Here is a 27038-nt window from a genome sequence, read left to right as displayed (position 1 = left end):
CCTAATTTGTTTTCTGATCACTGAACGTTCGCCTCCAAAAAAACTATTTTCGTTGCTTTTTTGTTTCTTAGATTAATTTTTGTTTTCCTCCGCTGAACCTTGATTTCATTCATCCTAACAGTGCTCTTCAAGAACGTCATCTCTAATTCCTCCTTGCTCTAGCTCCGCCCCTTTTGCTCTTTTCCCGCGGCCCCGCCTCCCTATCTCACGTCCTCCGTGTTTCTTGGCTCATTCTGATATTGGCATCTCGACAAGACACTTCTCTTTTAAGGAGAGAAGCTACCGAAGTCGGAACTCACTTTGAACATGCGTAATTCACTTTTCACTACATTATTCTTCGGACTAGCAGGTTAGTTCTTTTTTTTTTGTTTTGAAAATAAATTTTGTTCAAAATTAGGCAAAACTGATAGGTTTGGGCTTAGGTTTGGGCTTAGGCTTAGGCTTCGGCTTAGGCTTTGGCTCAGGCTTAGGCTTAGGCTTAGGCTTATGTTTAGGCTTAGGCTTAGGCTTAGACCCTAGACTTAGGCTTAGTCTTAGGATTAGGCTTAGACCCTAGGCTTAGGCTCTAGGCCATGACTTTAGGCTTAGGTCCCGTGCTTAGATCTAATAGTAAGGATAATCCCTAGGTATAGGCACTAGGATTAGGGCCTAGGCTTGCTTATGTTTAGATTTTTTTTTTCTTTAGCTGAAACCGTCTTCAATTAGTTCCCTGGTTTAAGCCCTTAGGCCCTAGGCTGAAATTTTGAGCGTAGGTATTTCCTCGAATTTGTCATTTTTCCCTGATCCACTTCAAACTAAAGAAAATAAAACAACAAAAAAGTATCAAAAATATACAAGGGATGCATATAAATCATGGCATCCCCCTTCTAGATAGCATCCGTATTCCCCAGAGCCTTGAGCCTTAAAACTAGAAAAAAAACCCCCGCGTCATCTGGAAAACAAAAAGACAAAAGGAAATTGATGGGCTCCTCCTTTTCTCATTTCTAGAATAAAGTGAGTCCAAGTGGTTTTCTTCTCATTTTCATAAGTGGCTCCGGGAGGAGGCTCATTTCATTTTCGACTTTGAAAGAAAAAAAAAGGAAAATTTCCACGAAAAGTGAGTACTACTACTACAACTACTACCGTGATGACGTGAAAATGAGAGGAAAATTGAATTTGGAGAACTTTTTCTTTTTCGTCTTCCCGTCTTCTTCTTCATAAAAAAGTTTCGGTCTATTTTCGGAAATTGAGGAACAAATTGAGGGGCTTCTTGTGGGGAATAGAAATAGTTGTGGTGACAAAGAAGAAGAAGCCATTTTTAGGAAATTTTAGTAAAGTTTAGTCTGGTATCAAGATTATAGTGGGGGTGGTTTTAAAAGTATATAATTTTCAAAAACTTTGAGCGGGAAGGAAAACATGTTTTTCAAAACTCATTTGGATCTACAGACAATCGCTGAAAATGACAAATTCTGAAAAACAGGGCAATTGACAAGTCTGAAATTTGAGCCGGTCTAGGCTTAGTCTCTAGGCTGGTTTAGGGTTAGGCTTAGGGTTAGGGTTAGGGTTAGTCTTAGGCTCAGGTTTAGGCTTTGGCTCAGGCTCAGACTTAGTCTTAGACCTCAGGCTCAGGCTCTAGGTTTGAACCCTAGGCGTAGGACCTAGGTTTTGGTCTTGGGTTTTTTGATTTAGGCTTAGGCCTATGCTTGGGCTTAGGTTCGGGCTTAGGCTTGGGCTTAAGATTACACTTAGGTTTACGATTAGGTTTAAGCTCAGGTACTATGCTTAGGCCCTAGGCTTAGGCTTATGCTTAGGCGCTATGTTTAGGCTTAGGCTTAGGCACTATGCTTAGGCCCTAGACTTAGGCTTAGGCTTAAACTCTAGGTTCTGTGTTAGGCTTAGGTTTATGTTTTAACGTAGGCTTACATTAGGCTTACTATTAGGCTTAAGCCATAGCCTTTCAGCCATTTTGTAGAAAAAAATGTTAATTTTCATAGCTTCCATCTAAAACATTTTGGTTTTCAAAAAAAAACAACATCACAACTTTTGTCGGGAATTCGGATCTCCTATTTCTAATTTCTATCCTACCAAATTTTGTAACTTATCCGTGAAAAAATCTCAAAATGCTCATCTTAAATTACCCTTAAAAATTCTAAACTTTGAGCTTTTTTGCCTGTGACGGCAGTGGTCTCCCATCAAAAATTCTGCTCCACCAGATTTCTTGCAGAATTTTTCAAAATTTCCAAAATTCTGAGAGAACTGAACTCCGAACATTTTCCATCTTCTTTTTTCGGTTTCGGAGTTGGTAATTCAGAGGAAAAACAAGTTTTTTTTCCAAAGTTGGGTTCCATAGTGTGTGTGTCACTCTAAAAATTTGTTTCCTTCTCATCTAGGAATATCCCCTATTTTTTTTTTTTTGTGCACAAAAGATGACGGGGGGATAAAATTAGATCAACTTTTTCTTTAAAAGAAGATGGAAAATAATGGATATTATTGATCAAAGATTAGAGCAAGAAAAGTGCTCGAATAATAGGATTTAGCTGAAGGGAAGAAAATCTGAAAGGCCCTTTTTTAAAAATCTAGGCTTATATAGGTAGGTAGGTAGGTAGGTAGGTAGGTCCACTAACCCAAATTTGAAATTTTGTTTACACCTGTCCCATTCCTAACCCGAAATTTAAGCATCAAAGTTCTCAGGCTAGAAAGTATAATTAAAAAATGTTTTGCTTTCTCGGAACACGAAAAAGAATGATTTCACTTTTCAATTTCACTCAAAGATTATTATTTCCCCCATGACAGCTGGAAAACTTGAAAACATTGGAAGTAATGATGATATATTCTATACTCAATTAAATTTCAGTCTGAAAAAACAGAACAAAAAACAAAAAAAAAAGATATAAAATAGGATGTTCCAGTAATTTTTAATTGGATTTTTTAAATTTTAGATTTTAATTTCCAGACCAAAAAGTTCAGAAAAGCTTCTGGAAATAGTAGATTGGTTATTTTTCTGTCTACAAAGAATTTTTTAATAGTTTTAAGCAAAAGCACTTACCTACCTACCGCCTACCTTCAGAACTTTAGCATGAACCCCAAACAAGGCGTGTACACTGTTAAGCTAAGGGATTCGCAGTTTACCTCTGCTTTTTTGATGCAGACTGGAAAAAAAAGAACTTCAACACAAGGTTTAGGCCTTAGGCCCTAGGCTTAGGCCTTAGGCTTAGGCCTTAAGCTTTTGCTCTAGGCTTAGACGTTATTTTTACTTTACAAGGCTTTTAAGTAGGCGATAAAAAACACACAACGTGAAAAATAATGGCTTGCCTGGTAATAAATTTATATCCGCTTGCTTACAACTTTGAGAGGTTGTATCTCGGTTGTTCTTGGTTTTTTTTCACAAAAAATTGGCAACTGGTAAAATATTGCTCATTTCTTTTCCTATAATATTGTAGTTAACTACTTTTTGATATCTTTCAAATGAACCGAGATATAGTCTCTCAAAGTTATCATCGTCGAAATTGAAGAATGAATTTTTGTACTCCCACTGCTCTATTTTGACGGCTTATATCTAGGTTGTCTTAACTTATATCAAAACAAATTTAACTGGCAAAGTATAGAAAAATGTTTTTCCCATATTTTGTCTGTTGGAAATTTTTTGATAAAACCAGAACCGAGATTTAGGCTGTCAAAGTGGATCCTCCAAAATTGATACTATGAAACATTATATTTCCAGCGCTTGTCATGGTGCTCAACGCCCAATACACTTCCGAACTCGAGGAGGACGAGAAGCGCGGCGGAGCCCGTGCGATGTTACACAAACGTGGCGGAGCCCGAGCATTCTCAGCCGACGTGGGTGACGACTACAAGCGAGGTGGCGCTCGTGCGTTCTACGACGAGAAGCGTGGCGGTGCACGAGCCTTTTTGACCGAGATGAAACGTGGCGGAGCTCGAGTTTTCCAAGGATTCGAGGACGAGAAGCGAGGTGGAGCTCGCGCGTTCATGATGGACAAACGAGGCGGCGGAAGAGCATTCGGAGACATGATGAAGCGTGGCGGAGCACGAGCATTTGTGGAGAACTCGAAGAGAGATGAGGATTGGGTCATTCGACCATTCGAAGACGATCGTCTTGGTGTGTTCTAAATCTCTATCACTACTACTACTATCACTTCCACTTCTACTACTTCACTTCTTCTACACCTACTTCTACTCTCCTTCACCCTTCCAAGCACTACAATTTCGGTGTGTTTTCCCTCTCTTCGTTGTGTGACGTTGCACCATGTGCCATGTGGAAATTTTATGCAAATTTTTGGAGCCCAAACTTGAGTTTTACCAATGCTCCCTGAGATTTTTGGTAAAACTAGAGTAGAATTGGGTCAAAAAACCGAAAATGTGTACCTGTCATTTGCGGGAAAAATTTTAGTCCATATATCAACTAGTGAATTTCAAGAAAATTTGAACAATTCCTATACAAGGATTCCATGGCTAGAAGTGTTATAACTACTTGAATTAGTGCCTACGCCTGCCTTGTGCCTGCCTATTCCCAACCTAGAGTAGGCAGGCAGCCTTTAAGGCATGCGGGCCTAGTTTGCTTTACTGATGCTTTTTTTTTCCAGCCTACATGGTTGGCCATAACTATGGTCCACCCTGTAGGCTTTGTCTCGTGAAAATTGCCAATCGCCTGCCTGCCTGACGCCTACCTACCTAGTTCTCAACTAATCTCTGAAAAAAATTATTCCAGAAAAACGTGGCGGCGGTCGTTCATTTCCGGTCAAGCCAGGAAGACTAGACGACTAAATATGATGATGATGATGATGATGATGTGTCAAATAATTCAATTCTTTCCCCCATTTTCTTGTGTTTCATCAAGTTTCATTGTTTAATAAAAAGTGTTGAGTTATGAGAGCTGGTGTCAAAAAAAAATGATAATAATATGAGAAAATGAGTTTGCGGGATTATGGAGCAAAGTAATGATTTCCAGAAGTGAATGGCGGCACAGGTGATTCACAGTTTACCTCTGCTTTCTGGATGCGGACTGGAATAAATGGAACTTTTGGATTGGGACCTTAGGACCTAGGTTAGGCCCTAGGCTTAGGTCCTAGGTTTAGGCAATAAGCTTAGGCCCTAGGCTTAAGCTCTGTGCTTAGGTCATAAGCTTAGGCCCTAGGCTTAGGCTCTAGACTTACCATTAATAGGATTCATAAAATAACCCTTTCCAGATCGATAAAACTCGTATTCAGACGCTACCGCAACACAATCGACTTCTCGGCGTAACCTACTGAAGCACACATGAGGGGTTAGGCATCGAGATACCTGGAATTTAAAATTGTTGTTTTGTAGTTTGTAGTGTGTAATCTCATTATCTTGTTTTGTGTTTTATCAAAATTTATCATCACACAAAAACGATTTTGTAGTGTTGTTATGTAGTTTTGTAATTTAGGCTTGCATGTAGGCGTTTAAAAAATTCAGGCTTTCATATAGGCGTAAAAGCCTGCCTGTCTGCCCTTAGGTCACCTTCGCCTGCCTTTCACCTTATTCAAAGCCTTATGCTAAACCATACGTGAACTGTTTCCATTTCTTAATTTGATTTTTAACAAATTGATAGAAATGAGAAACTCATTGTTATAAATTTGTAAGTTCCCGTAAAATTGCAAAAAAGAGGCAAAATGCCGGCGTGAGGCGGACAGGTTTCAGGCAGGCGTCAGGCTATGAAACTACGCCTGCTAGGTAAATTTATATAACATACCCTATTTTATATGCTTGAACAAAATAGACCTACGTAAACTTTGTAGTTCTAGTATAAAATCTAAATTTCAAAAAAGTAGGCCAACCTTCATAGTCCAATGCTCGTCATTAATAGCTCCCATGCACCTATCAAAATCTTCCAAATACTCTGTGTTCGTCTTATTCAACACTTCATCTTTCATTCCAGTGAATCCTTCCACGCGAGTTTGCCATTGTCTGAATATTATTACATATATATATTGAAAGAAACCATAAAACGACTACTCACTTATTAAGCATATCAGCCAACGGGGACATATTGATGGGTGTTGGAGATGGAACAGTATTATGGGAATGACGAAGATGGTAAAAGTGGGCTTGTCGGCATGGAACTCTTGTCTGAACGTAGCCGAACCTATGGATTCCTGTCTCGTGCATGTTTACACTGTCGACGCGGCCTGGAAAACAAATTTATTAAAAATCGGCAACATTTTTGGCTAACGCAATTAATAATTTTAAAACCCTATTTTTGTGGTGCTTAAATGACTGAAATCCAAGAAAAAACGATTTAAAAAATTTTGGGTTTTTTTCATTTCGAGTTTAAAAGTCGTGAAAACAAAGTACGGCAAATGATTTTTCCGGCACATCAGCAAATCGGCAAGTCGTTGGGATTGAAAATTTTTGGCAAAACGGCAAACCGGCAAATCGGTAAGTTGCAGGGATTTTAAATTTCCGGCAAATCGGCAAACTGCCGAAATTGAAAATTTCCGGCAAATCGTCAAATTGCCCGAATTAAAAATTTTCGGCAAATCGGCGAACTGCCGGAAATGAAAATCTTCGGCAAATTGTCAAACTGCCGGAACTGAAAATTTCCAGCAAATCGGCAAATTGACAAATTGCCGGAATTTGAAAATTTCCAGAAAAACCGGCAATTGCCAAAAATTTCCGGCAAATTGTGGTTTTACACATTTTTTTTAGAAATTTCAGAATTTCAATTTTAATCGGCAAAATTGTACGCATCCTATGAATGTTCCTACATCTATTTTGAAAATTTGATGTTTTAAAAAGGCACAGTTTTAAGAGTTTCCGACTTATAAAAAATCCCTCTAAAAATTTCCGAGAAATTGACATCCGGCAAATCGGCAAATCGACAATTTCCCGAATATCAAAATTTTCGGCAATTTATCAAACCGGCAATTTGTCGATTTGGCAAATTTGTCGACAAAAAAATTTGCCAAACGGCACTTGCCGTCCACCCTTGATACCCACCACGTTTCGAGAAATCTCATTCCAATACTTTTTTTTTGACCGACGGCCTTCAAAAAAAATTGTCTCGAAATAAAAACATTTTCCAATTTTTTTTTAGAAAGTTCTACTAAAATATTTGACATGATGTACGTAGGGGCTTTTTAAAAAATAAATTGTCTTTCTTTTTTTAATCGGGATCTTAAATTCAATTTTTTTTCTTTGAAATGTTTATTAGAAAACATCTTACAATTTTGTTTATTTTGTTGTTTGTGTTTCAAAATACTTTTAAGACCTTGTGATATAAAAATACAACTCTTTTTTTTCTGAAAAAAAAGTTTACAACTTTCTAAATTAAGTTTGAAAAAACATGAACAAGTTTCTTTGAACCCCCGTCAACTCACTTGCATTAACGACAACTCGAGTCTTCATTCTCCAAACATTGCAGTTCATTTTATTCTTTGAGCTTCTCAAGAATTCGAAATTAAAGTTTGTTAGACTCTGATCGCCTTGACGATTTGGAGGGACAAATTGGACATCGCGATGCTCGAAGAGAAGGGAACCGGCTTGAGGGTGCTCGGCGAAAATGTTCTGGAAGTTTTCTTCATTATTAATATTTTGTGTTAAATGATTTTATTGTAATGTAGTAGTGGCACAAAAAAAATTTTGGAAAAAATTTAAGTTTACTGTAACATTTTTTGAAAAAAAATCGTCTCTAAAAAACGTAAAAAGTGATTTTTTCAGAAATTTGAATTTCTAGTTATAAATTTTTTTCAAAGTTAGTTTTAAATTTTTTTTTGACTAAAAAAAATAAAAGTTTAAATTCGCGCCAATTTTTTTGGATAAATTGAAATTTGAATTTCCCGCCAAAAAACTTCTGAAATATTAATTTTTGAATTTCCCGCTAGAAATTTTGGAAACAATTCTAAATTTCAATTTCCCGCCAATGTTTTATAAAAACAAAATTTGAATTTTCCGTCAAAGTATTTTTTAAAAAATTAATTTCTAATTTTTGCCAAAATATTTGAAGTTTTGAAAAAATAAAAATAAATATCACAGTTTCAATCCGCGCCAATTTTTTTGGCTACATTAAAATTTCGCGCCAAATAACTTCTGAAATTTTTTTTTAATTTCCAGGAAAATATTTGAAAAAATTGATCTACCAATATTTCCTGAAAAAAATACCTGAGCTTCCAGACCAAATGTATTTAGGAAAAAAAAATTTTTAATGAATTTTTCGGTAAAATTTTATTTTTTTAAAAACTAATACTTGAATTTAAAGTCAAAACATTTACAAAAATAAATTTTAAATTTCCCTCAAATTTTTTTGAGAAAATAAAAATTGGAATTTCTGCCACTTTTTAAATCTAAAATTTTGTTTTCAAAAAATTAAAAGTTCTAATTTTTCTGAGACAGCAATGAAAATCGGCAAGAAAATTACTTACTTTCAAAATCTGTAAGTTATCTCCAGGTGAAATAGTTGATGGATCCAAAGGCAATAGGAAATCATCAATATCCGAGAATACTACAATATCCGACCACGGTTTCACAAAGAACAAACAATTGACATGAGACTCTTCAATTCCTCTCGAAAGAACTAATCCATTCGGATTTGTGTCTGACATTATAGGCCATTTAGGCCATGTTCTTATTATCACAAGACCCTTTCGTTCGTACTCCTGAAGAATTCTGTACGTGGCGTTGGATGCCGATTGCACTGGAACGACGATCTTCGTGGCGCCCATCGCAAGCCATAGTTCGATTCCAGTGACAAGGATCTCCCAGTCGGTGTAGATGTACATTGGAGCCATACAGACAACCATATCGTGACGGGGTTCTCTGGAAATGAACTGGCATGTTAATTAGTACATATGATGGCGTGCATTGAAATTTTACGGCAATGTCCATCTTTTAACAATTTTTTTAAAGTCGAAAAATTGTTACAATTTTCATTTTAAACTTCCAAGTCAGTGGGTTGACGGCAAAATTTGGCAAACCAGTAATTTGCCGACTTGCCAGTTTGCCGGAAATTTTGATTTCCGGCAAGTTGCCGATTTGCCGTTTGCGGTACATCAATTTGCCGGAAGTTTTAAAAGCGTTTTTTTATAAGACGGAAACACTTATAACTGTGACTTTTCAAAAATTTTTGTCCCGTTTTCTTTAAATTATGGTATTTGCTTAATTTTCAAAACAGATGTAGGAGCATTCATATGATGCGTACAATTTTTGGCAAATTCGGCAACTCGGCAATTTGCCGGTTTGCCGATTTGTCGGAATTTTTCAATTCCGGCAGTTTGCCAATTTGCCGATTTGCCGGAAATTTCAATTAAGGCAATTTACCGATTTGCTGTTTTGCCGGAATTTTTCAATTCTGGCAGTTTGCCCATTTTTCCGGAAAGCCGATTAAAATTAAAATTTAGGAATTTCCATAAAAAAAAGATCAAAACCACAATTTGCCGGTTCGCCGTTTTTCCGGAATATTTCAATTCCAGCAATTTGCCGATTTGCCGGAAATTTTCAATTCCGTCAATTTGCCGATTTGCTGATTTCCCGGAAATTTTCAATTCCGGCAATTTGCCGTTTTGCCGGTTTGCCGATTTGCCGGAAATTTCAATTCCGGTAATTTGCCGGTTTGCCGTTTTGCCGGAATATTTTCAATTCCGGCAATTTGCCAATTTGCCGGAAAGCCGATTAATATTGAAATTTGGAAATTTCCATGAAAAAGATCAAAACCATAATTCGCCGAAAATTTTTGGCAATTTGCCGGTTTGTCGGAATTATGAGTATACGGCATATTTGCAGAATTAGCCGCGCTCGGCAAATATCCAAAATTTGCCGCACATCCTTGTTTTATAATATGTAATTTTTTTTTTAATTTTGTCACCTATCGGCTTCAACTATTAACAAAATTACGTAGGTTAAGGAAAAATGCAAAATATGATAAAATCCTATAACAACTTATAAAAAGAAAAAACCCGGAAGCGTTACTTAAAAAAAATAATTCCTCACCTCAAAGGGAGCTCCGGTGTGATTAGCATGGCATCTTCCACGTTTGGAGTTGTACTTATTCTGCAACAAACTTCAATATTTCTTTTTTCAAATCGTGTTCAAATTTACTTGAACTCTTTCAGAGCATGAACATCCAAATCACATTCTGCAATGTGTCCTGCCCAGGAGCAAATGTCCGATGAAGCTCGCTTTCCACGATGGATACGTTGAACAGTGGCTTTTGTGACTGGAATTTTTCATTTTAAGATAATTTAAAACTATTAAAGCTTTGACCTACTCAAATATCGATTATTCGCCTGAATAGAAAAGCAATATAACGGATGCTCAATCCTTCCATCCCCAAGAAAATGTATCACTGCAAACCGCCCATCAACATTCTGCTCCCGCTCGTCTCTCCAAAAACTGCCGAGAATAATTTGCCGCGTATCTAGAATTAATATAGATTATTTTGGGGTGAAAAATGATCGATATTCTTACTAATATCCTTCCTGAGAAATGTGTCTCCAATATTTTTCATCGCCCACATGTTTATTGTTCGTGTGTACCAGGCGAATCCGCAAATAAATGCGAATATGATTAGGGATATACGGAATGTCTGGAAATTTTCCTTTTTTTACCAAAATTGATCTCAGAAATTTGAATATCCCGCCAAAAACAATTTCTCAGAAAATTCGAATTTCCCGCCAAAATGTATCTCAATGAATTAGAATTACCTTCTTCCCGCTAAAATTGATCTCAAAAAGTTTGAATTTCTCGCCGAAATTGAAAAAAAAAAATTTCCCGCCGAAACCCTCCTCAAAAATTGTTTAATGTGCTACGAAACAATTTTTTTCAGAAAATTTGAATTTCCTGCCATAACCTTTTCACCGAAAATATTAATTTCCCGCTAAAAATTATATAAAATATTTTAAATATTTTGCCGAAATTTTACTCACAAAATTTGAATTTCCAGTCAAAAATTTTGTAAGAAAATTTGAATTTCCCGCTAAAATTTATATCTGAAAATTTAAATATTTCTTCAAAATTATACTCTGAAAATTTGAATCTCCCGCTAAAATTTATATAAAAATATTTTAATATCCCGAATTTTCTGCCAGAACCCTCTTCAAAAACGTTTGATATCCCCCCTAAAATTTATCGTCAGAAAATTTGAATTTCCCGTAAAATTCTACGGTTTTTCGCTTTCTTCCCCAGATTTTTCCTCGCAAAAAAAACCCCCAAAAACTCACCCAATCTCCAATGGTGCTTGCTCTCTGATTACTGCACATTCTAACTTTTCTTTGCAAAATTGACAGTGTCCGTAACACTGTTCTTTTCATTTTATTCTAAATTATCGATCAACACTTTAAAAATTTAAAAATTTAAAAATTATAACAAAAAAAATCGAAGAATCCAGCGTGATGAGGAAACGCAAAGCTTGCGGGGGTGTGGAGAGTTTGTATTCGGAAAAGAGGTCGGAGATATGTATCTGGTCCGATTTAGACGTACTTCCCCGAGACAACACAGACATTCATAGTGATGATCCAAATAAAAGATTGGAACTGTTGGGGGGAAAGGATGGTGGGGGCTACAACCGACACAAGACAATTTGGGATTACAATCAGAAGCTACAAATTCGTTGAATTTCAATTGAAAAAATTGGTTTGAATTTGACAAACTGTTCAGAAGATTAAGCTGTCTATGAATATTTATGTTAAAATAATTTTTAATTCCGTGCCAAAATCTGAAAACTATTTTTAAATTACTCCCCTGGTTTCGATATTTTTTGAATAAAACTTGGTTTACAAGCGTTTTACTGAAAATTTGCCATTTCATGTGCTATAATATTCGTGCTGAAAAAGGTTGAAAAAATTTTTTAATTCAGAAAAAATGAAACAAATTTAATTTTTTAGACGTGTGTCTTAATTAGTACACTTGTGAGTTTATTTACCTCAATTCGCAATGTTACCCAAGATGGCCACATTTTTCAAATTTCGTATGGGCCTCTGCGACAAAAGTGTTTTTATTTTGGGTTTTCAGTTTTCAGTGCAGATGTCACACTCACCAAGTATCTCCGCCGAGTTCAACTCCAAAATTTTTTTTTTGTAAATTCGGCAAGGTATATGCCTGTGAAAAATGAATTGGAAACAAAAACCCCTCTAGCGCGGCCAAAATACAACTTGTAGCTCCAGAAACTTATACATAATCTTTAAAAAAATCTAGAACCCAAATCTATGAAAACATTTCCAAAGTTCCAAAAATTTTTTTTTTGTAAATTCGGCAAGGTATATGCCTGTGAAAAATGAATTGGAAACAAAAACCCCTCTAGCGCGGCCAAAATACAACTTGTAGCTCCAGAAACTTATACATAATCTTTAAAAAAAATCTAGAATCCAAAACTATGAAAATTCTCCCAAAATTTTAAAATTTTTGTGCCACCCTTTTTTCGCAAGTACCTGTTGAAATTGAAATTCGACGGAAAAACCCTTCTAGCGCGGCTGAAACCGAATTTCCAGGTCCAGAAATGAACCCATATTTTTTTTTTGAATTCCTTATCGAATTTCATATCAACTCTAGCAAAATGGCACATTTTTTGTTGTCGGTTTTTTGTACAGTTATAGGTTTCGTAAAAAATAGTCTTCCCGGCAACCAATTCCCAAATATGATATCTCCTTTAAAATCCTTCAATCTCTTCTCTTTTTTGTGTTATTATTATCTATTGGTCTTGACCCTTCTTCTTCTTCTATTCTTCATCTTCCCGTCACAACTTCCAACGTGTCTTCCTCCTCAGCAGCTGTCTCTGCGGTTTCTCAATTCTCTGTACTATTTCTAGAGGGTCTGCTGGCCGTTTCGTCAGGAGGAGGTGGTGGCCTTACTCACTCAATCTGTCCCACTGACCCTTTCTTTTATTCTTCTTTCCCTCCCTACGTTTCTTGCAGTTTTGCAGTTTTTACTGATTGTCAATATTTGGGAGTTTGAATACTTTGTGAGATTTGGGGAAATTTCCAATTTTCAGCGATTTGGTAACTTTGAAATTAGATATAGTTCTGAAATTGCCGTGATTTCTCAATTTTAAAGCGGATTTTTTTTGATTTCTAATAAATATGAATTTAAGTAAATTTTCAGCTTTTTATAGTTTTAGAAAATTCAAAAAAATAGCCAGTTTCAGTTTGGCAACTTCATTTAAAAAGTGTTTGCCATTTTGGTAAATATGCAAGTTTGGCAATTTTTCCTATTTTCTACATTTTTTAAAATTTCATTCCGACAGTTTTGATAGGTGTTTAAATATTTTTGAAATCGCTCAGTTTATTTTTTCAAATTTCAAAAATTTATAATTTCGGTAACTTAGAAATTTTTTCGCCGATTTTTTCAGTTTTATAATTATATAATTTTGGCAACTAGTAAGTTTCGGGGAAAAATGAATTTTGCCAGTTTTTCAGCTATACAGAATTTTGGCAATTTTGAAATTTTTCTGATATTTTCCAATTTTGGCAATTTTTGTGTTTGCCTAGTTTTTCATATTTTAATTACTCACAATTTTGGCAACGACCTTTTTTTTGAAAAATTTGCACTTTAGCGAATTTTTGGCTCTCCTAAGTTTCAGCAAATTTTAAAATTTCCAAATGTATCATATTCGGCAATTTTGACAACAATTTTTGATGATTTGGGCAATTTTACAAATTTCTTTTTTTTTTTTGAGACATTGGCCATATTGGAACGTTGAAAAACTATTAAAAAAACTAGGCACATTTTCGGTTATTCCAAATTTCGAAAAATTAAAAAACTGCTAGCTTTTTCGGCAACCAGAACATTTCCAATTTTCAAAATTCCGGCAATTTGTTACGTTTGGAATGCCGATTTTTTTTGGGATTCCAGCAAATTTATTTAGGTGATCCGATAATTTTTCGTATACTTGGCAACTTCATTTTTTTTCCAAAAAAGGGAAAATGAGAAAATGAAATGTTTTTTTTGAGTCACGCAATTCCGGCTCCACTTGCTATTGTGCTTTTTTCTGTTAAAAACATGCATAACATCCAATTTTTTGGCGCCGGATTTTTTTTTGGAATTCGGAAGTTCACCAACTTGAATATTTTTCCCTATTTTTTTGGCAATTTTTTAAACAAATTCCGGCGATTCTAAAATAGCCCAGTACTTGACATTTCAAATTCAGTTGGAACTACCCAATTATTCCCAACCTGACACCTTTTGTCTTTTTCCTATTCAAACTTTGTGAACCTATATAATTATTTTTTTCCCGCCTGCGTCTCTCTTCCTCTCTGCAAATACTTACGATTCAATAGAATACGTGAATTTCCGAAGACCTTCGCGACGAATCTAGTTCACAGTCGTTTCTTTAGATTTTCCATGGATTTTGATTTATGAAACTTTAGAAGTATTGCAAATTTTTTTTAGGTCGAAAGCTTTTTCTATAAAAACAATATAGCAGCCGACACTTCACTGGGTTAACTTTACAGAAAATACCCGCGAGTTGTCGGCTGCTGTAACTCCCTTTGCAGCAATGATAGCAAGAGATTGGTAAATAGCAAATTGTAGAAAATAAAATTTACAACAATTTGTTAGTTGAAGACATTTTTCTATGTGTAATGCGAAACAAATTATGGCAGCCGACACTTCAATAGGTTTTAGAGCTAGCGAAAACCCCGTGAGACTTCGGCTGCTACAAGTTTTTCAGTTAGACATTCAAAAGTTGTAACTCACAATTTTTTGCGTCTTGCGGGTTTTAACTGAAAAACTGGAAACGGTTCAGAATTCAAAAAAAAAATGTTTTTCGGTTGATGCTTCTAAAACGTTTTTCGTGATAAAAATTGAAAAAAAGCGAATTCAAAAATTAACTTTTAGCAGCCGACATTTTATGGGCTTGAGTTATATTTCTCTAACCCTAAACACCAAAGAACCTATATATCTCACACTTTCACTATCATCAAGTCAACGTCAGTTTTACTCATTTCTGCGTCTCGTTTTCTTATTTCTTTCGCATCTAATTGTTGTAAGTCTACGTGGAGAAACCAGCCTTATATAGCTGAACCAACTTCCTCTTTTGCAATTTTTTCCTTTCTTTGTGTTTTATGCCAGAACTTTGAAATCACAAAAGTTATTGTTAATTTAATATTTAAGCTACCTGAAATTTCCTATATTTGGTCAATTAACAATTTTTTAGCAGCTAGTTCAAGAAGTAAGTTAAAGCAGACGACATCTAGCGGGTCAGAATTTTGGAAGCTGTGAGATGTCGGCCGCTATATGCTTCTTGAGGAAAACTGGTGTGGTAGCCGACACCTTGCGGGATTTGATCCCCGGGGTTTCCGGATCTGTAAGATGTAGGCTGCCACAACTTTTTTAAACTGACAAAGTTAAGAAATCAAAATTTCCTTTTTTCCGGTAAGCACTGTCTTTTGGCTATTTTAGGCAGCCGACATCTTGCGGGTCTTGCTCAGTTTTGATTTTTTTTTTTCGAACCCATGAGATGTCCGCCGCTATAATTTTCTCTGGCGTTTGTGTCAAATCTTTATTGTAAACTTTATCCGCTTCCCGTTTTGCAGGTTTTTAATTCCCTAACTCTCAATTTTTCAGAATGCGCCTGGCACTCCTTGTACTAGCCACAATCGGCTATGCAGTTGCCGATCTGTTCACCTCGATTGCCGACATGCAAAACCTTCTGGAAACTGAAAGAAATATTCCGAAAATCCTTGACAAATACATTCACGACGAGGAAGAGCGACTGGTTCAGCTGAAGAAGCTGTCGGAGGAGTACTCGAAGAAAAATGAGATTTCGATTGAAAATGGGCTCAAGGATATTACGAATCCGATCAATGCGTTTTTATTGATCAAGAGAAAGGTAATTTTGTTTGCAATAGGTTTTAAGTTATTGCAGCCGACATCTCACTGGCCGTTTTTTCAGCCCGTAAGGCGTCGGCTGCTATGACTTGTTTTTAACGCTAGAAAAAAGTAGTCAACTATGATAGCAAAGTATAGGAAATTTCATTTACTTAATTTTGTTAGTTGACGATTTTTCACTCAGTCCCGTAGTTTTACTGTTATTACAGCCGCCATCTTACTGGCTGCACTTTTTAGAAATCCGTGAGATGCCGGCTGCTATAACTTTTTTCCCATACATTTTAGAAAAAAGTTGTCAACTGACAAAATATAGAAAATTTCATTTACTTAAATTTGTTAGTTGACAATTTTTCACTCAGACCCGTAGTTTTCCAGTTATTGCACCCGACATCTCACTGGCCGTTTTTTTTCAGCCCGTAAGGCGTCGGCTGCTATGACTTGTTTTTAACGCTAGAAAAAAGTAGTCAACTATGATAGCAAAGTATAGGAAATTTCATTTACTTAATTTTGTTAGTTGACGATTTTTCACTCAGTCCCGTAGTTTTACTGTTATTACAGCCGCCATCTTACTGGCTGCACTTTTTAGAAATCCGTGAGATGCCGGCTGCTATAACTTTTTTCCCATACATTTTAGAAAAAAGTTGTCAACTGACAAAATATAGAAAATTTCATTTACTTAAATTTGTTAGTTGACAATTTTTCACTCAGACCCGTAGTTTTCCAGTTATTGCACCCGACATCTCACTGGCCGTTTTTTTTCAGCCCGTAAGGCGTCGGCTGCTATGACTTGTTTTTAACGCTAGAAAAAAGTAGTCAACTATGATAGCAAAGTATAGGAAATTTCATTTACTTAATTTTGTTAGTTGACGATTTTTCACTCAGTCCCGTAGTTTTACTGTTATTACAGCCGCCATCTTACTGGCTGCACTTTTTAGAAATCCGTGAGATGCCGGCTGCTATAACTTTTTTCCCATACATTTTAGAAAAAAGTTGTCAACTGACAAAATATAGAAAATTTCATTTACTTAAATTTGTTAGTTGACAATTTTTCACTCAGACCCGTAGTTTTCCAGTTATTGCACCCGACATCTCACTGGCCGTTTTTTTCAGCCCGTAAGGCGTCGGCTGCTATAACTCTTTCAAATGCGTTTTAGAAAAAAGTTGTCAACTGACAAAATGTTGGTAATTGACAACTGTTTTACCAGTTCAAAGTTAAAAAAGTTAGAGCAGCCGACATCTCCCAGGCCACGTTTTTTGAAAACCCGAACATATCGGCTGCCTTAATTTTTCTCTAATTTTTATTAGAGAACGTTGTTGACTAAGTAATAGTAAGTTTAGTTGAAATCTTTTCAAAATTTTGGCTGCTCCCAACTATTGGTAAAGCCTCCAGTTTCTGTGTTATTGCAGCTGACATCTCACTGGCCGCACTTTTTTTGAAAATCCGTGAGATGTCGGATGCTATAACTGTCATAACTTTTTTCTCAAACGCTCCAGTTACAGAAAATTTTCTACAACTTTACAGTTTACAACTTTTGTCTATCTCAATTTCTAAATGGCCTATAACCCCACAAATCTTCAGATCTTTGACTGGAAGGAGATCGAGTCGAAAATGAACGCAAATAAGGCTGGAAACGTGGTCTCTTCAATCACAGATGACAGTTATGGAGTACGGTACCCAACAGCCGATGACTTGAGTGGAGCAGCTATTGGGCTCCTCCGTCTTCAAGACACTTACCGCCTCGACACCAAGGATCTTGCCGATGGAAAGATTTACGCGGATCAGGGAAATTACACATTTTCCGGTAAGCTTAAAGTAATACAAACTTTAAGTTTATCTTTAATTTTAGCAAAGGACTGTTTTGAAATTGCCCGTGCTGCTTACAATGAGCACGACTTCTACCACACTGTGATGTGGATGGAGGAGGCGCAGAGAAGACTCGGCGACGAGGTGGAGCCAACTGTGGAGGTGGAAGATGTGAGTTATCTTGGCTGGAGAGGAAGATAGAAAAATATTTACAACTAGTGAATTGTGCAGAATTAAATTTACATTATTTTTTAGTTTATAACTTTTTTATAGCTTGTTTCTTAGTGGAGTTATAAAGAGTTTTAGCAAAAAAATTTGAATTTTAAAATAAAGCACGCATATCTCTGCAATGAAAGATTTTATCAAAAGGTTGTCAATTGTTAAAATGTGTAAAATAAAATTTTCTACAATTTGTTAATTAACAACTTTTTGCTAAACTTGCGTCGAAGCAAGTTATGGCAGCCGACACCTTGCGGGTCCAGAAGCAATCCAAAACCGGAAGATGTCGGCTGCAACATAACTTTAATCCTAGTTTAGCTGCGGGAGAGATGTTAACTAATAAAGTGTAAAACAACTTTTTTTAATTGCTTTGAAGCAAGTTATGGCAGCCGACGCTTTACGGGGCAATCTGTCGGCTGCTGTAGACTTCGAAGGCGGATAACTCTGCGGGTATTGAATTTATCAAAAAGTTTTCAACTAACAAATTATAAAAAAATTAAGTTTTAGATACTTTAATAGTTGAAATATTTTTGATATCTTTAATAGCGGCGGAGAAACAAGCGTAAATCGCCAAAAAGCTATGAGAAAGTAGCCGAAATTTTAAATGCAACTTTTTTCACCAAAAAATTTAATTTCCAGATTCTCGAATACCTGGCGTTTGCACTGTACAAGCAGAACAACTTGAAGCACGCTCTAAAGCTTACAGAGGAGCTCTACAAAATGAGTAAGTTTTTGAGACCGCGAGATGTCGGCTGCTACTCAGCTATTGTAAAATCTAAATCTTCCAGACCCAACTCACCCACGCGCCAAAGGAAATGTCAAATGGTACGAGGACCTTCTCGAGCAAGAAGGCGTCCGTAGAAGTGACATGCGCAAGAACCTCCCACCAATCCAAAACCGCCGTCCCGACTCTGTCCTAGGAAACACTGAACGAACAATGTACGAGGCTCTGTGCAGAAATGAGGTTCCAGTGTCCCAGAAGGACATCTCCCGTCTCTACTGCTACTACAAGCGGGACCGTCCGTTCCTTGTCTACGCTCCGATTAAGGTGGAAATTAAGAGATTCAACCCACTAGCCGTGCTCTTCAAGGACGTGATCTCCGACGATGAGGTGGCCGCGATTCAGGAGCTCGCGAAGCCAAAACTCGCAAGAGCCACAGTCCACGACTCGGTGACCGGAAAGCTTGTCACAGCGACTTACCGTATCTCTAAAAGCGCGTGGCTTAAGGAGTGGGAGGGTGATGTTGTGGAGACCGTTAACAAGCGAATCGGATATATGACAAATTTGGAGATGGAGACCGCTGAGGAGCTGCAGATTGCGAATTATGGAATCGGAGGACATTATGACCCGCATTTCGATCATGCCAAGAAGGAGGAGTCGAAGAGTTTTGAGAGCTTGGGAACTGGAAATCGTATTGCCACTGTGTTGTTCTATGTGAGTTATATTAAAATGCAAAAACCCGTCAAGTGTCGGCTGCCAGCTAACAGCCCGCAAAGTGTCAGCTGTTGCCTTATAACTCGCAAAACGTCGGCTGCTAATTAGATGCCAGTATTTTGTCGGCTACCATATAGTCCCGGCAAAGTGTCAGCTGCTAGGTAGATCGCTGAACTTGTCCGGCACTAGCGCACGCGACAGCGAGGGATCCATTTTTGCCGGCTGCTAACTAACCCCGCAAAGTGTCAGCTGCTAGCTAACGACCCGCGCAGTGTCGGCATCTAGGAGCCTGTAGCTTGTTGGTTGCCACTCAGAACCCGCGAAGTGTTGACTGCTAGCTAACAACCCGCAAAGTGTCGGCTGTTATCTAAATCCACAAAGTGTCTGATGCTAGCTAACAAGCCGCTTAGTGTTGGCTGCTAGCTAACAAAACGCAAAGTGTCTGCTGCTAGCTAACAACCCGCAAAGTGTCAGCTGCTAGCTAACGACCCGCGCAGTGTCGGCATCTAGGAGCCTGTAGCTTGTTGGTTGCCACTCAGAACCCGCGAAGTGTTGACTGCTAGCTAACAACCCGCAAAGTGTCGGCTGTTATCTAAACCCACAAAGTGTCTGATGCTAGCTAACAAGCCGCTTAGTGTTGGCTGCTAGCTAACAAAACGCAAAGTGTCTGCTGCTAGCTAACAACCCGCAAAGTGTCGGCTGCCGACTCAAAATCAACCTATTATTGTTTCAGATGAGCCAACCATCTCACGGAGGAGGTACCGTCTTCACTGAGGCCAAGTCTACAATTCTGCCCACCAAGAATGATGCTCTCTTCTGGTATAACTTGTACAAACAAGGAGACGGAAACCCAGACACCCGTCACGCCGCCTGTCCCGTTCTTGTCGGAATCAAATGGGTTAGTTTTTTGTTTCTGGTGGGAGCCCGCGAAATGTCGGTCGCTTCTTATATCGGTATTTGCGTACTTTCGCAGCTACAGTAACCCACAAAAACACCTCTAGGACCACAATTTCATGAGGAATTCGAATTTTAACTTGTTTTTCCAGGTATCCAACAAATGGATCCACGAGAAGGGCAACGAGTTCCGTCGTCCATGCGGCTTGAAATCCTCAGACTACGAAAGATTCGTCGGCGACCTCGGATACGGCCCAGAGCCAAGAAATGCTCCAAACGTGTCCCCAAATCTTGCCAAAGACGTCTGGGAGACCCTCTAAGCATTGGTTTTCATTGTTTTCTGTTTTTTTTCTTTGTGCCGCATAATTTATCCCCACACACTACCGGGTGGTTTCTTACATGTTTTCTCTTTTTTCTCTTGTTGCCTTCGATGAAGTTGTCTGCCTTTTTCTTTGCCGTGAATAAATTATTTTTTACTTTTTAATTATGTTATTTGAAAGCAGCCGACAATTCCCTAGTGGATCCTGTGAAGTGATGGCTGCAAGCCTGTAAAGCGTCGTATGCAGAATAGAAACCTGTAAGAGGTCGGCTGCAAACCTATTAAGTGTCGGCTGCTGAGTAAAACCCCGTATAGCGTCGGCTGCAAAATAAAAAACCGTAAGAGGTCGGCTGCCAACCTTTTAAGCGTCGGCTGCTGAGTGAGAGCATGTATCGTATCGGCTACAAAACTGTTTAGTGTCGGCTGCTAGATAGGAATCCGTAACGTGTCGGCTGTCAACCTATTAAGCGTCCGCTGCTGAATAAAAACCCTTGAGATGTCCGCTGCCAACCTGTTAAGTGTCGGCTGCTAGATAGCAACCCGTAAGGTGTCGGCTGCACACACACTGGATATTATTGATTTTCCGAAAACTTCCGAATTTTTCTTCTCCTGCTTACCTTTTTCCGTAGTTTTATCATTTTCTCATCATCACTTTTTCGCATTGACAGACCGCCAAAAACGTTTTATTATGTTTGTTTGCTCTTTTTCTTATCAGTGCTTAAATATTATGAAACATCTTTATATGAAACTCCTTTTTTTGGCATTCTCGTTTTCGAAAAAATTGAATTCCAACTCGTTTTAAGCAAAATTTTGAAATTTTGGCTTAGATTTTTTGGCAGCTTGTATCTTTGCATGAATGCTAGAATAATTTTGTCAACTGATAAATTGTAGAAAATTTCATTTGCTATATTTTGTTAGTTAACAATTTTTTAGTAACTGTTGTGGTTGGCAAGTTGCAACCGTGTAAAGTTGTAGTACATAAGCGTCACTGGTTATTTGCTACAAATGCTTGTATCTTTGTAGGAATGAGAGATATCAAAAAGTTGTCAACTAGGGAAATGTAGATAAGAAATTTTTCTACAAATTGTATGTTGCAATTTTTTTTTCTAGCTTTAAGGATTAGCGAGATATGTGCTTTCAAAAAGTTAAGGTTTAAAAAAATTTTATTTTGAAATTTTGAAATTTTGCAATTCCTATTGCGAAATTTCTGTTGATCGTTTAGTTTTTTTTTAACTTATAGTTAATCTAGTTTTTTACAGTACAGTGAACTATGAGAGAAGTAATCTCAATCCACGTGGGGCAGGCGGGAGTTCAAATCGGAAACGCTTGCTGGGAGCTTTACTGCTTGGAGCACGGAATTCTCCCAGATGGGACATCGATGGAGCCCGACGGGAACTCCGGCTCTCTGGGCACTTTTTTCTCGGACACTGGATACGGTAGACACGTGCCACGCTCGATTTTTGTGGATTTGGAGCCAACTGTTGTCGGTATGCAATTTTTCTTTACCCTTCATTCATGTAACCCCCACTCTTCAAGTATACACTTACTGAGCGCCGGCGGTGATGCACGCGTGGCCGAGTGGCAGTGTGTTTGCCTGCCACTCTGAAGGTCACTGGTTCAAAACCAATGAAGACACAAACCCATGTCCTGAAGATATCCGTGCTAGCATGATTAGTCTTTCCGAGGTTTTTTGTTGAAATTTTCCCCTAATTTTTCAATTTCCAGACGAAATCCGCACGGGAGCCTATAAAAAGTTGTTCCACCCAGAGCAAATGCTCACTGGCAAAGAGGACGCCGCAAATAACTACGCCCGTGGCCACTATACAGTGGGTAAAGAGATCATCGACACTACTCTGGACAGAATCAGAAGACTCGCGAATAACTGCGAAGGATTACAAGGATTCTTTGTGTTCCATTCATTTGGTGGAGGTACTGGCAGTGGATTTACCTCTATGCTTATGGAGAGACTCTCCGCGGAGTACGGCAAAAAGAGCAAGCTCGAATTTTCGATCTACCCGGCTCCACAGGTTAAACTATTTTAATTTAAAAATTGAATATCAATTTAAATTTTTTTTTTTAGATCTCCACCTCTGTCGTAGAGCCCTATAACTCAATTCTGACAACTCACACCACTTTGGAGCACTCAGATTGCTCATTTATGGTTGATAACGAGGCGATTTATGATATCTGCCGGAGGAATTTGCGGGTCTCGCGGCCAACGTACAATAATTTGAATCGAATTATTTCTCAGGTTTGGAGGGGATTCAAATTTTTTTGTTTTAGTTGAAAAAATTTTGCTGAGACGCCTTCGAAAAGTCAGCTTTTTAAAACGTTTGAAAAATACAGTAATCCTACCGTACTCCAACAGTTCTCCTACAGTACCACTACAGTAATCCTAAAGTACCCCTACAGTATCATAACAACAGTCCTACAGTATTCCTACAACACTGATACAGTATTCCGGAAACACTATTACAGTACCACTACAGTGCCCCTAAAGTACTCCTACAGTACTCATACAGTACCACTACCGTAGTCCTACTATATCACTACAATACTTATGCAGTACTACTACAGTACCACTACAGTACTCCTACAGTATCATTGCAGTTCTACTACTACATAACCACTACAGTAATCCTACGATTCCCCTATAGCCTGTCAAATCGCTTGCTCTTTGATTATGATTTCTGATCTTCTATTAGTCATAGGGAAACAATATTCCCTTCGTTCCCATCACATTACCACCTTCGCCCCCAACATTAGCATAATTCGATTTGTACGTATGGTATATAAGACGCTATACTGTGCATATAACATGGTTCAAGCATCAACCGGTTCTAGATGTAGAATCCCCTACCATCCTTTCTGGACCCTCCACCCCTTACTGATCCCTTAATATATACACTATTGTTTCCCCCCTTCTTCTTATTCATAAATAAATATTTGGCCTTATTTCCTTGTCCTCCTACCTCCTAGGACATAGCCACCCTACAGCTCCCCTACATTAATCATACAGTAGCCCTACAGTAACCCTGCAACAATCCTACAGTACCCATACGGAACTCTTGTAGCACCCCTACAGTAATCCTACAGTACTGCTATAGTACCACTATAGTAACCCACAGTACTTTTAACTAAAAAAACGAATTTTTTATGAAAATAATAAAAAAATTTCCAGGTAGTCTCCTCCATCACGGCATCTCTACGCTTTGACGGTGCTCTCAACGTGGATTTAAACGAATTTCAAACCAATCTGGTCCCCTACCCGAGAATCCACTTCCCCCTTGTCGCCTACAATCCACTGATCTCTTCAGCCCACCACGAGTTCCTATCAGTTGATGAGATAACGAAAAGCTGCTTTGAAGCCTCAAATCAAATGGTAAAATGTGACCCGAAGCACGGGAAGTATATGGCTGTATGTTTACTGTATCGTGGAGACGTTGTGCCGAAGGATGTGTCGGCTGCGATAAAATCGATCAAAACTCAGAGATCCGTGCAGTTTGTGGACTGGTGTCCGACTGGGTTTAAAGTTGGATTGAACTATCAGCCGCCTACAGTAATCCCGGGTGGGGATATGGCAAAGGTTCCACGGGCGGTATGTATGTTGTCGAATACTACGGCAATTGCGGAGGCGTGGCAGAGATTGGACTATAAGTTTGATTTGATGTATGCCAAGAGAGCTTTTGTGCATTGGTGAGTTCAAACGTTCATAGTTCAGCTAAGAATAGAATTAGCAAAATGTTGTCAACTAGCAAAATATAGAAAATTTAATTTTAAATATTTTGTTAGTTGACAATTTTTTGATAGCGTTCTTCACCGCTGAGTTAACCAAGTTTGAAGTTAGACAAAACTGCGGAAGTGTTGCCTCAACTTCAAACTATCATAACACAGCTGAGAATAGAATTAGCAAAATGTTGTCAACTAGCAAATTATAGAAAATTTAATTTTAAATATTTTCTTAATTGAAATTTTTTTGATAACTTTCTTCACCGCGGAGTTAACCAAGTTTGAAGTTAGACAAAACTGCGGAAGTGTTGCCGTAACTTCAAACGTTTATAACTCAGCTGAGAATAAAGTTATCAAAAAGTTGTTAACTAGCAAAATAGAGAAAATTTAATTTTAAACATTTTGTTAGTTGACCATTTTTTGATAACGTTTTTCACTGTCGAGTTAAGCAAGTTTGAAGTTAGAGAAAGCATGAGGGAGCTGTGGGAGTGATGCCTCAACTTCAAACCGCAATTAACAGCTCAGAATAGAGTTAGCAAAAAGTTGTCAACTAGCAAAATGAAGAAAATTAAATTCTAAATATTTCTCAAGTTTGCAACTTTTTGATAGCTCTGCTCATCGTGGAGTTACATAGGGTTTTACAAGACCAAAGCTGAGATACGCGCTTCTATTTAATGTCGGCTGCCCAGCAGCCCAGTGCATGACCCGTAAAATGTCGAAACACCTCTTTGTCAAAACACCTCTTTGTTCCAGGTACGTTGGCGAGGGAATGGAGGAAGGCGAGTTCTCCGAGGCACGTGAAGATCTGGCTGCTTTGGAGAAGGATTATGAGGAGGTTGGCGCGGATTCCGATGCTAATGATAATGGGGATGATGAGTATTGAAAAATAAAACTTTTTATTGGAAAGCTATTAGGTGATTATTGATTATGTACAAATTAACTGACAAAAGATAGATTAAAGCATTTTCTATTCAATTCTAACAGATTCGAAATCACTTCCCCCGTTGGATTCGGTAGCCGTGACACGATATGTCTGAAATTCCGAAGCTTAAAATCTAAGAGCTCTCCATAAAAATAAAACTCACAGCCTTAGCTCCTCCATAATATACTGGGCACATAGATTCGCACACATCCTCGAGATCATTTCCCTCCTCAACACTGCACCACGACTCTTGGAATACCACGACGAGATTTGTTACTGCTCCATTTTTATCCGAGCTCTGGATCTCGATGGGTACCCAGAACTTCCCGCGGTTGCCGTTGTTGACGCTGGTGGCGGCGGCTTCCCAAGCGAGGCCCTGTAGAAGACAAATTTTTAAAGTTTGCTTATTTTCCGAGTTACAAGAATTTTTAAATTGTAACAGGGGTAAGTTAGCTTTCAGTCTGCAAATTTCAAAAGCTTGTACCTAAGCGGGAGAGCGAAATACCAAAAAGTTGTCAACTAAAAAGTGGTGGAAAATGAAATTTGCTACATTTTACCCGCTGGCAACTTTTTGATGGCTTACGAACTCGCCAAGGTATACCCGTTTTAAGGAACCGCCAGCCAAAAAAAATTCTGAGACTTATTTCAAAAAAAAACCAAAAATACAGTAACCCTACAGTACAACTACAGTAATCTTGTAGCACCACTACAGTACCACTAGCTCTCCCTACAGTGCCTCTGCATTAATCCTACAGTACTCTTACAGTATTTCTACAGTACTATTACAGTATCCCTACACAATAATTACTGTAATCCTACAGTAGCCCCTACAGTAGCCCTACAAAAATCCTACAGTAACCCTGCACTACCCGTAAAGTACTCCTACAGTATTTCTACAGTACTATTACTGTAATCCTACAGTAACCCTACAGTAATCCTATGGCCACCCTGCATTGCTCCAAAAGTGATCCTACAGTTCCCCTACTCCCCCACCGTACTCCTACATTTAGTCCTACAGTTTTCCTACAGTAATCCTACAGCACTCCTACCGTACCCCCCTCCTCAGAGTACAACTACAGTAATCCTACAGTAATTCTATGAACACCCTACATTGCTCCTACAGTACCACTACAGTAATCCTACAGCTATCCTACAGTACCCCTACAGTACCCATACATCACTCCTACAGTAATCCTACCGTACCCTCACAGCACCACTATTTGTTAGTTGACATCTTTTTCATAGCCTATGAATTTTCCAAGCTATACGCGTTCCTCTTACAGTCAGCAAACTTCTAGCGTGTCTATCTAAACAGGAAAATAAGGTACAAAAAAGTTGTCAACTAGAAAATTGTAGAAAATAAAATTTGCTACATTTTTTCAGTTGACAATTCTTTGGTATCGTGATTATTCAGGAAGTTATAAGTGTTCAAAGCAAAACTAAGCAAACTTCTATGACCTATAAATGGTGGCGGTGGGCAAATGTTACGAAAAAAAAACCAAAAAAAAATCAAATTCTCACCAAAAGCTCATCGTCAACATCTCCATGAATTGGTGCAGCAAATGAGCATCCAACAATGCAAAGGGCTAGGAGGATCTTGAACATTTTTAAGTAGTTTTGGACTGACACAAAAAACTGAGCGCATTTGGCCATCAAAAGTTCCTTTTTATATGGACAAGACCCTTCTTTCAGGTCAGGTCAGACGAAAGATCGAAACCGTTTAATTTGAAGACAAGAAAAAAACGGAAACTTTTCTCTTCCTTCTCCTCCGGTTGCTGCTGCTGGCGCCAGTGTTCTAAACTAGCTCATATCTGTCTCTTATCATATTAGAACGTTGTCTTTAACGCTGTCTCTTTTCAATTTTTTTTTCTTCCAGTTAATTAGCTTCAGATGAGCTCCATTTGGTGGAAACCGGTTACGGTTTTTCATTTTTTGGTCGCAG

At 38.0% G+C, this 27038-nt stretch overlaps 5 protein-coding genes and 4 non-coding genes across 10 annotated transcripts; 6 read left to right on the top strand and 3 right to left on the bottom strand.

Annotated features, from left to right (window-relative positions):
- Positions 1–228: 228 nt before the first annotated feature.
- nlp-21 (Neuropeptide-Like Protein) lies at positions 229–4867 on the top strand. 2 transcript variants are annotated; one of them, NM_001372660.2, is made up of 3 exons: positions 229–349; positions 3701–4206; positions 4706–4867. In NM_001372660.2, the coding sequence occupies exons 1-2, from the start codon at positions 307–309 to the stop codon at positions 4105–4107; spliced, it is 450 nt and encodes a 149-aa protein (NP_001359616.1). In that variant the 5' UTR covers positions 229–306; the 3' UTR covers positions 4108–4206; positions 4706–4867. The 2 variants fall into 2 exon arrangements, with proteins under 2 accessions (NP_001359616.1, NP_499466.1); NM_067065.6 differs by having other exon boundaries at positions 231–349; positions 3701–4096.
- subs-4 (Glycosyltransferase family 92 protein) lies at positions 4822–11269 on the bottom strand. Its single transcript, NM_067064.5, has 11 exons — positions 11172–11269; positions 10420–10537; positions 10220–10369; positions 10051–10168; positions 9943–10002; positions 8379–8772; positions 7338–7524; positions 5978–6146; positions 5796–5925; positions 5151–5277; positions 4822–4999 (listed from the first exon to the last, which is right to left on the bottom strand). Exons 1-11 carry the CDS (start codon positions 11208–11210, stop codon positions 4920–4922), a joined length of 1572 nt encoding a protein of 523 aa, NP_499465.3. The 5' UTR covers positions 11211–11269; the 3' UTR covers positions 4822–4919.
- Y47D3B.21 lies at positions 5002–5147 on the top strand. Its single transcript, NR_052738.1, has one exon. It is a non-coding gene; the product is annotated as an Unclassified non-coding RNA Y47D3B.21 (non-coding RNA).
- Positions 11270–15510: 4241 nt separating the features above from the next.
- dpy-18 (Prolyl 4-hydroxylase subunit alpha-1) lies at positions 15511–20605 on the top strand. Its single transcript, NM_067063.6, has 7 exons — positions 15511–15775; positions 17354–17576; positions 17622–17749; positions 18437–18521; positions 18586–19232; positions 19966–20130; positions 20279–20605. Exons 1-7 carry the CDS (start codon positions 15512–15514, stop codon positions 20444–20446), a joined length of 1680 nt encoding a protein of 559 aa, NP_499464.1. The 5' UTR covers position 15511; the 3' UTR covers positions 20447–20605.
- A 1097-nt stretch (positions 20606–21702) lies between these two features.
- tba-7 (Tubulin alpha chain) lies at positions 21703–25140 on the top strand. Its single transcript, NM_067062.7, has 5 exons — positions 21703–21932; positions 22171–22472; positions 22526–22696; positions 23627–24141; positions 24928–25140. The coding sequence occupies exons 1-5, from the start codon at positions 21716–21718 to the stop codon at positions 25055–25057; spliced, it is 1335 nt and encodes a 444-aa protein (NP_499463.1). The 5' UTR covers positions 21703–21715; the 3' UTR covers positions 25058–25140.
- On the bottom strand, positions 21961–22036 carry T28D6.13. Its single transcript, NR_052737.1, has one exon. It is a non-coding gene; the product is annotated as an Unclassified non-coding RNA T28D6.13 (non-coding RNA).
- On the top strand, positions 22002–22187 carry T28D6.15. Its single transcript, NR_052735.1, has one exon. It is a non-coding gene; the product is annotated as an Unclassified non-coding RNA T28D6.15 (non-coding RNA).
- On the top strand, positions 22067–22134 carry T28D6.10. The gene has a single exon (NR_052736.1). It is a non-coding gene; the product is annotated as an Unclassified non-coding RNA T28D6.10 (non-coding RNA).
- Positions 25056–26737, bottom strand: pugs-8 (Cystatin domain-containing protein). Its single transcript, NM_067061.8, has 3 exons — positions 26618–26737; positions 25260–25472; positions 25056–25207 (listed from the first exon to the last, which is right to left on the bottom strand). The coding sequence occupies exons 1-3, from the start codon at positions 26699–26701 to the stop codon at positions 25142–25144; spliced, it is 363 nt and encodes a 120-aa protein (NP_499462.1). The 5' UTR covers positions 26702–26737; the 3' UTR covers positions 25056–25141.
- Positions 26738–27038: the final 301 nt, after the last annotated feature.

This window comes from Caenorhabditis elegans, chromosome III (genome assembly GCF_000002985.6).
Source record: "Caenorhabditis elegans chromosome III".
Taxonomy (NCBI): Eukaryota; Metazoa; Nematoda; class Chromadorea; order Rhabditida; family Rhabditidae; genus Caenorhabditis; species Caenorhabditis elegans.
The sequence above is the reverse complement of the archived record's forward strand: the minus strand, read 5'-3'. Positions and strand labels throughout refer to the sequence as shown.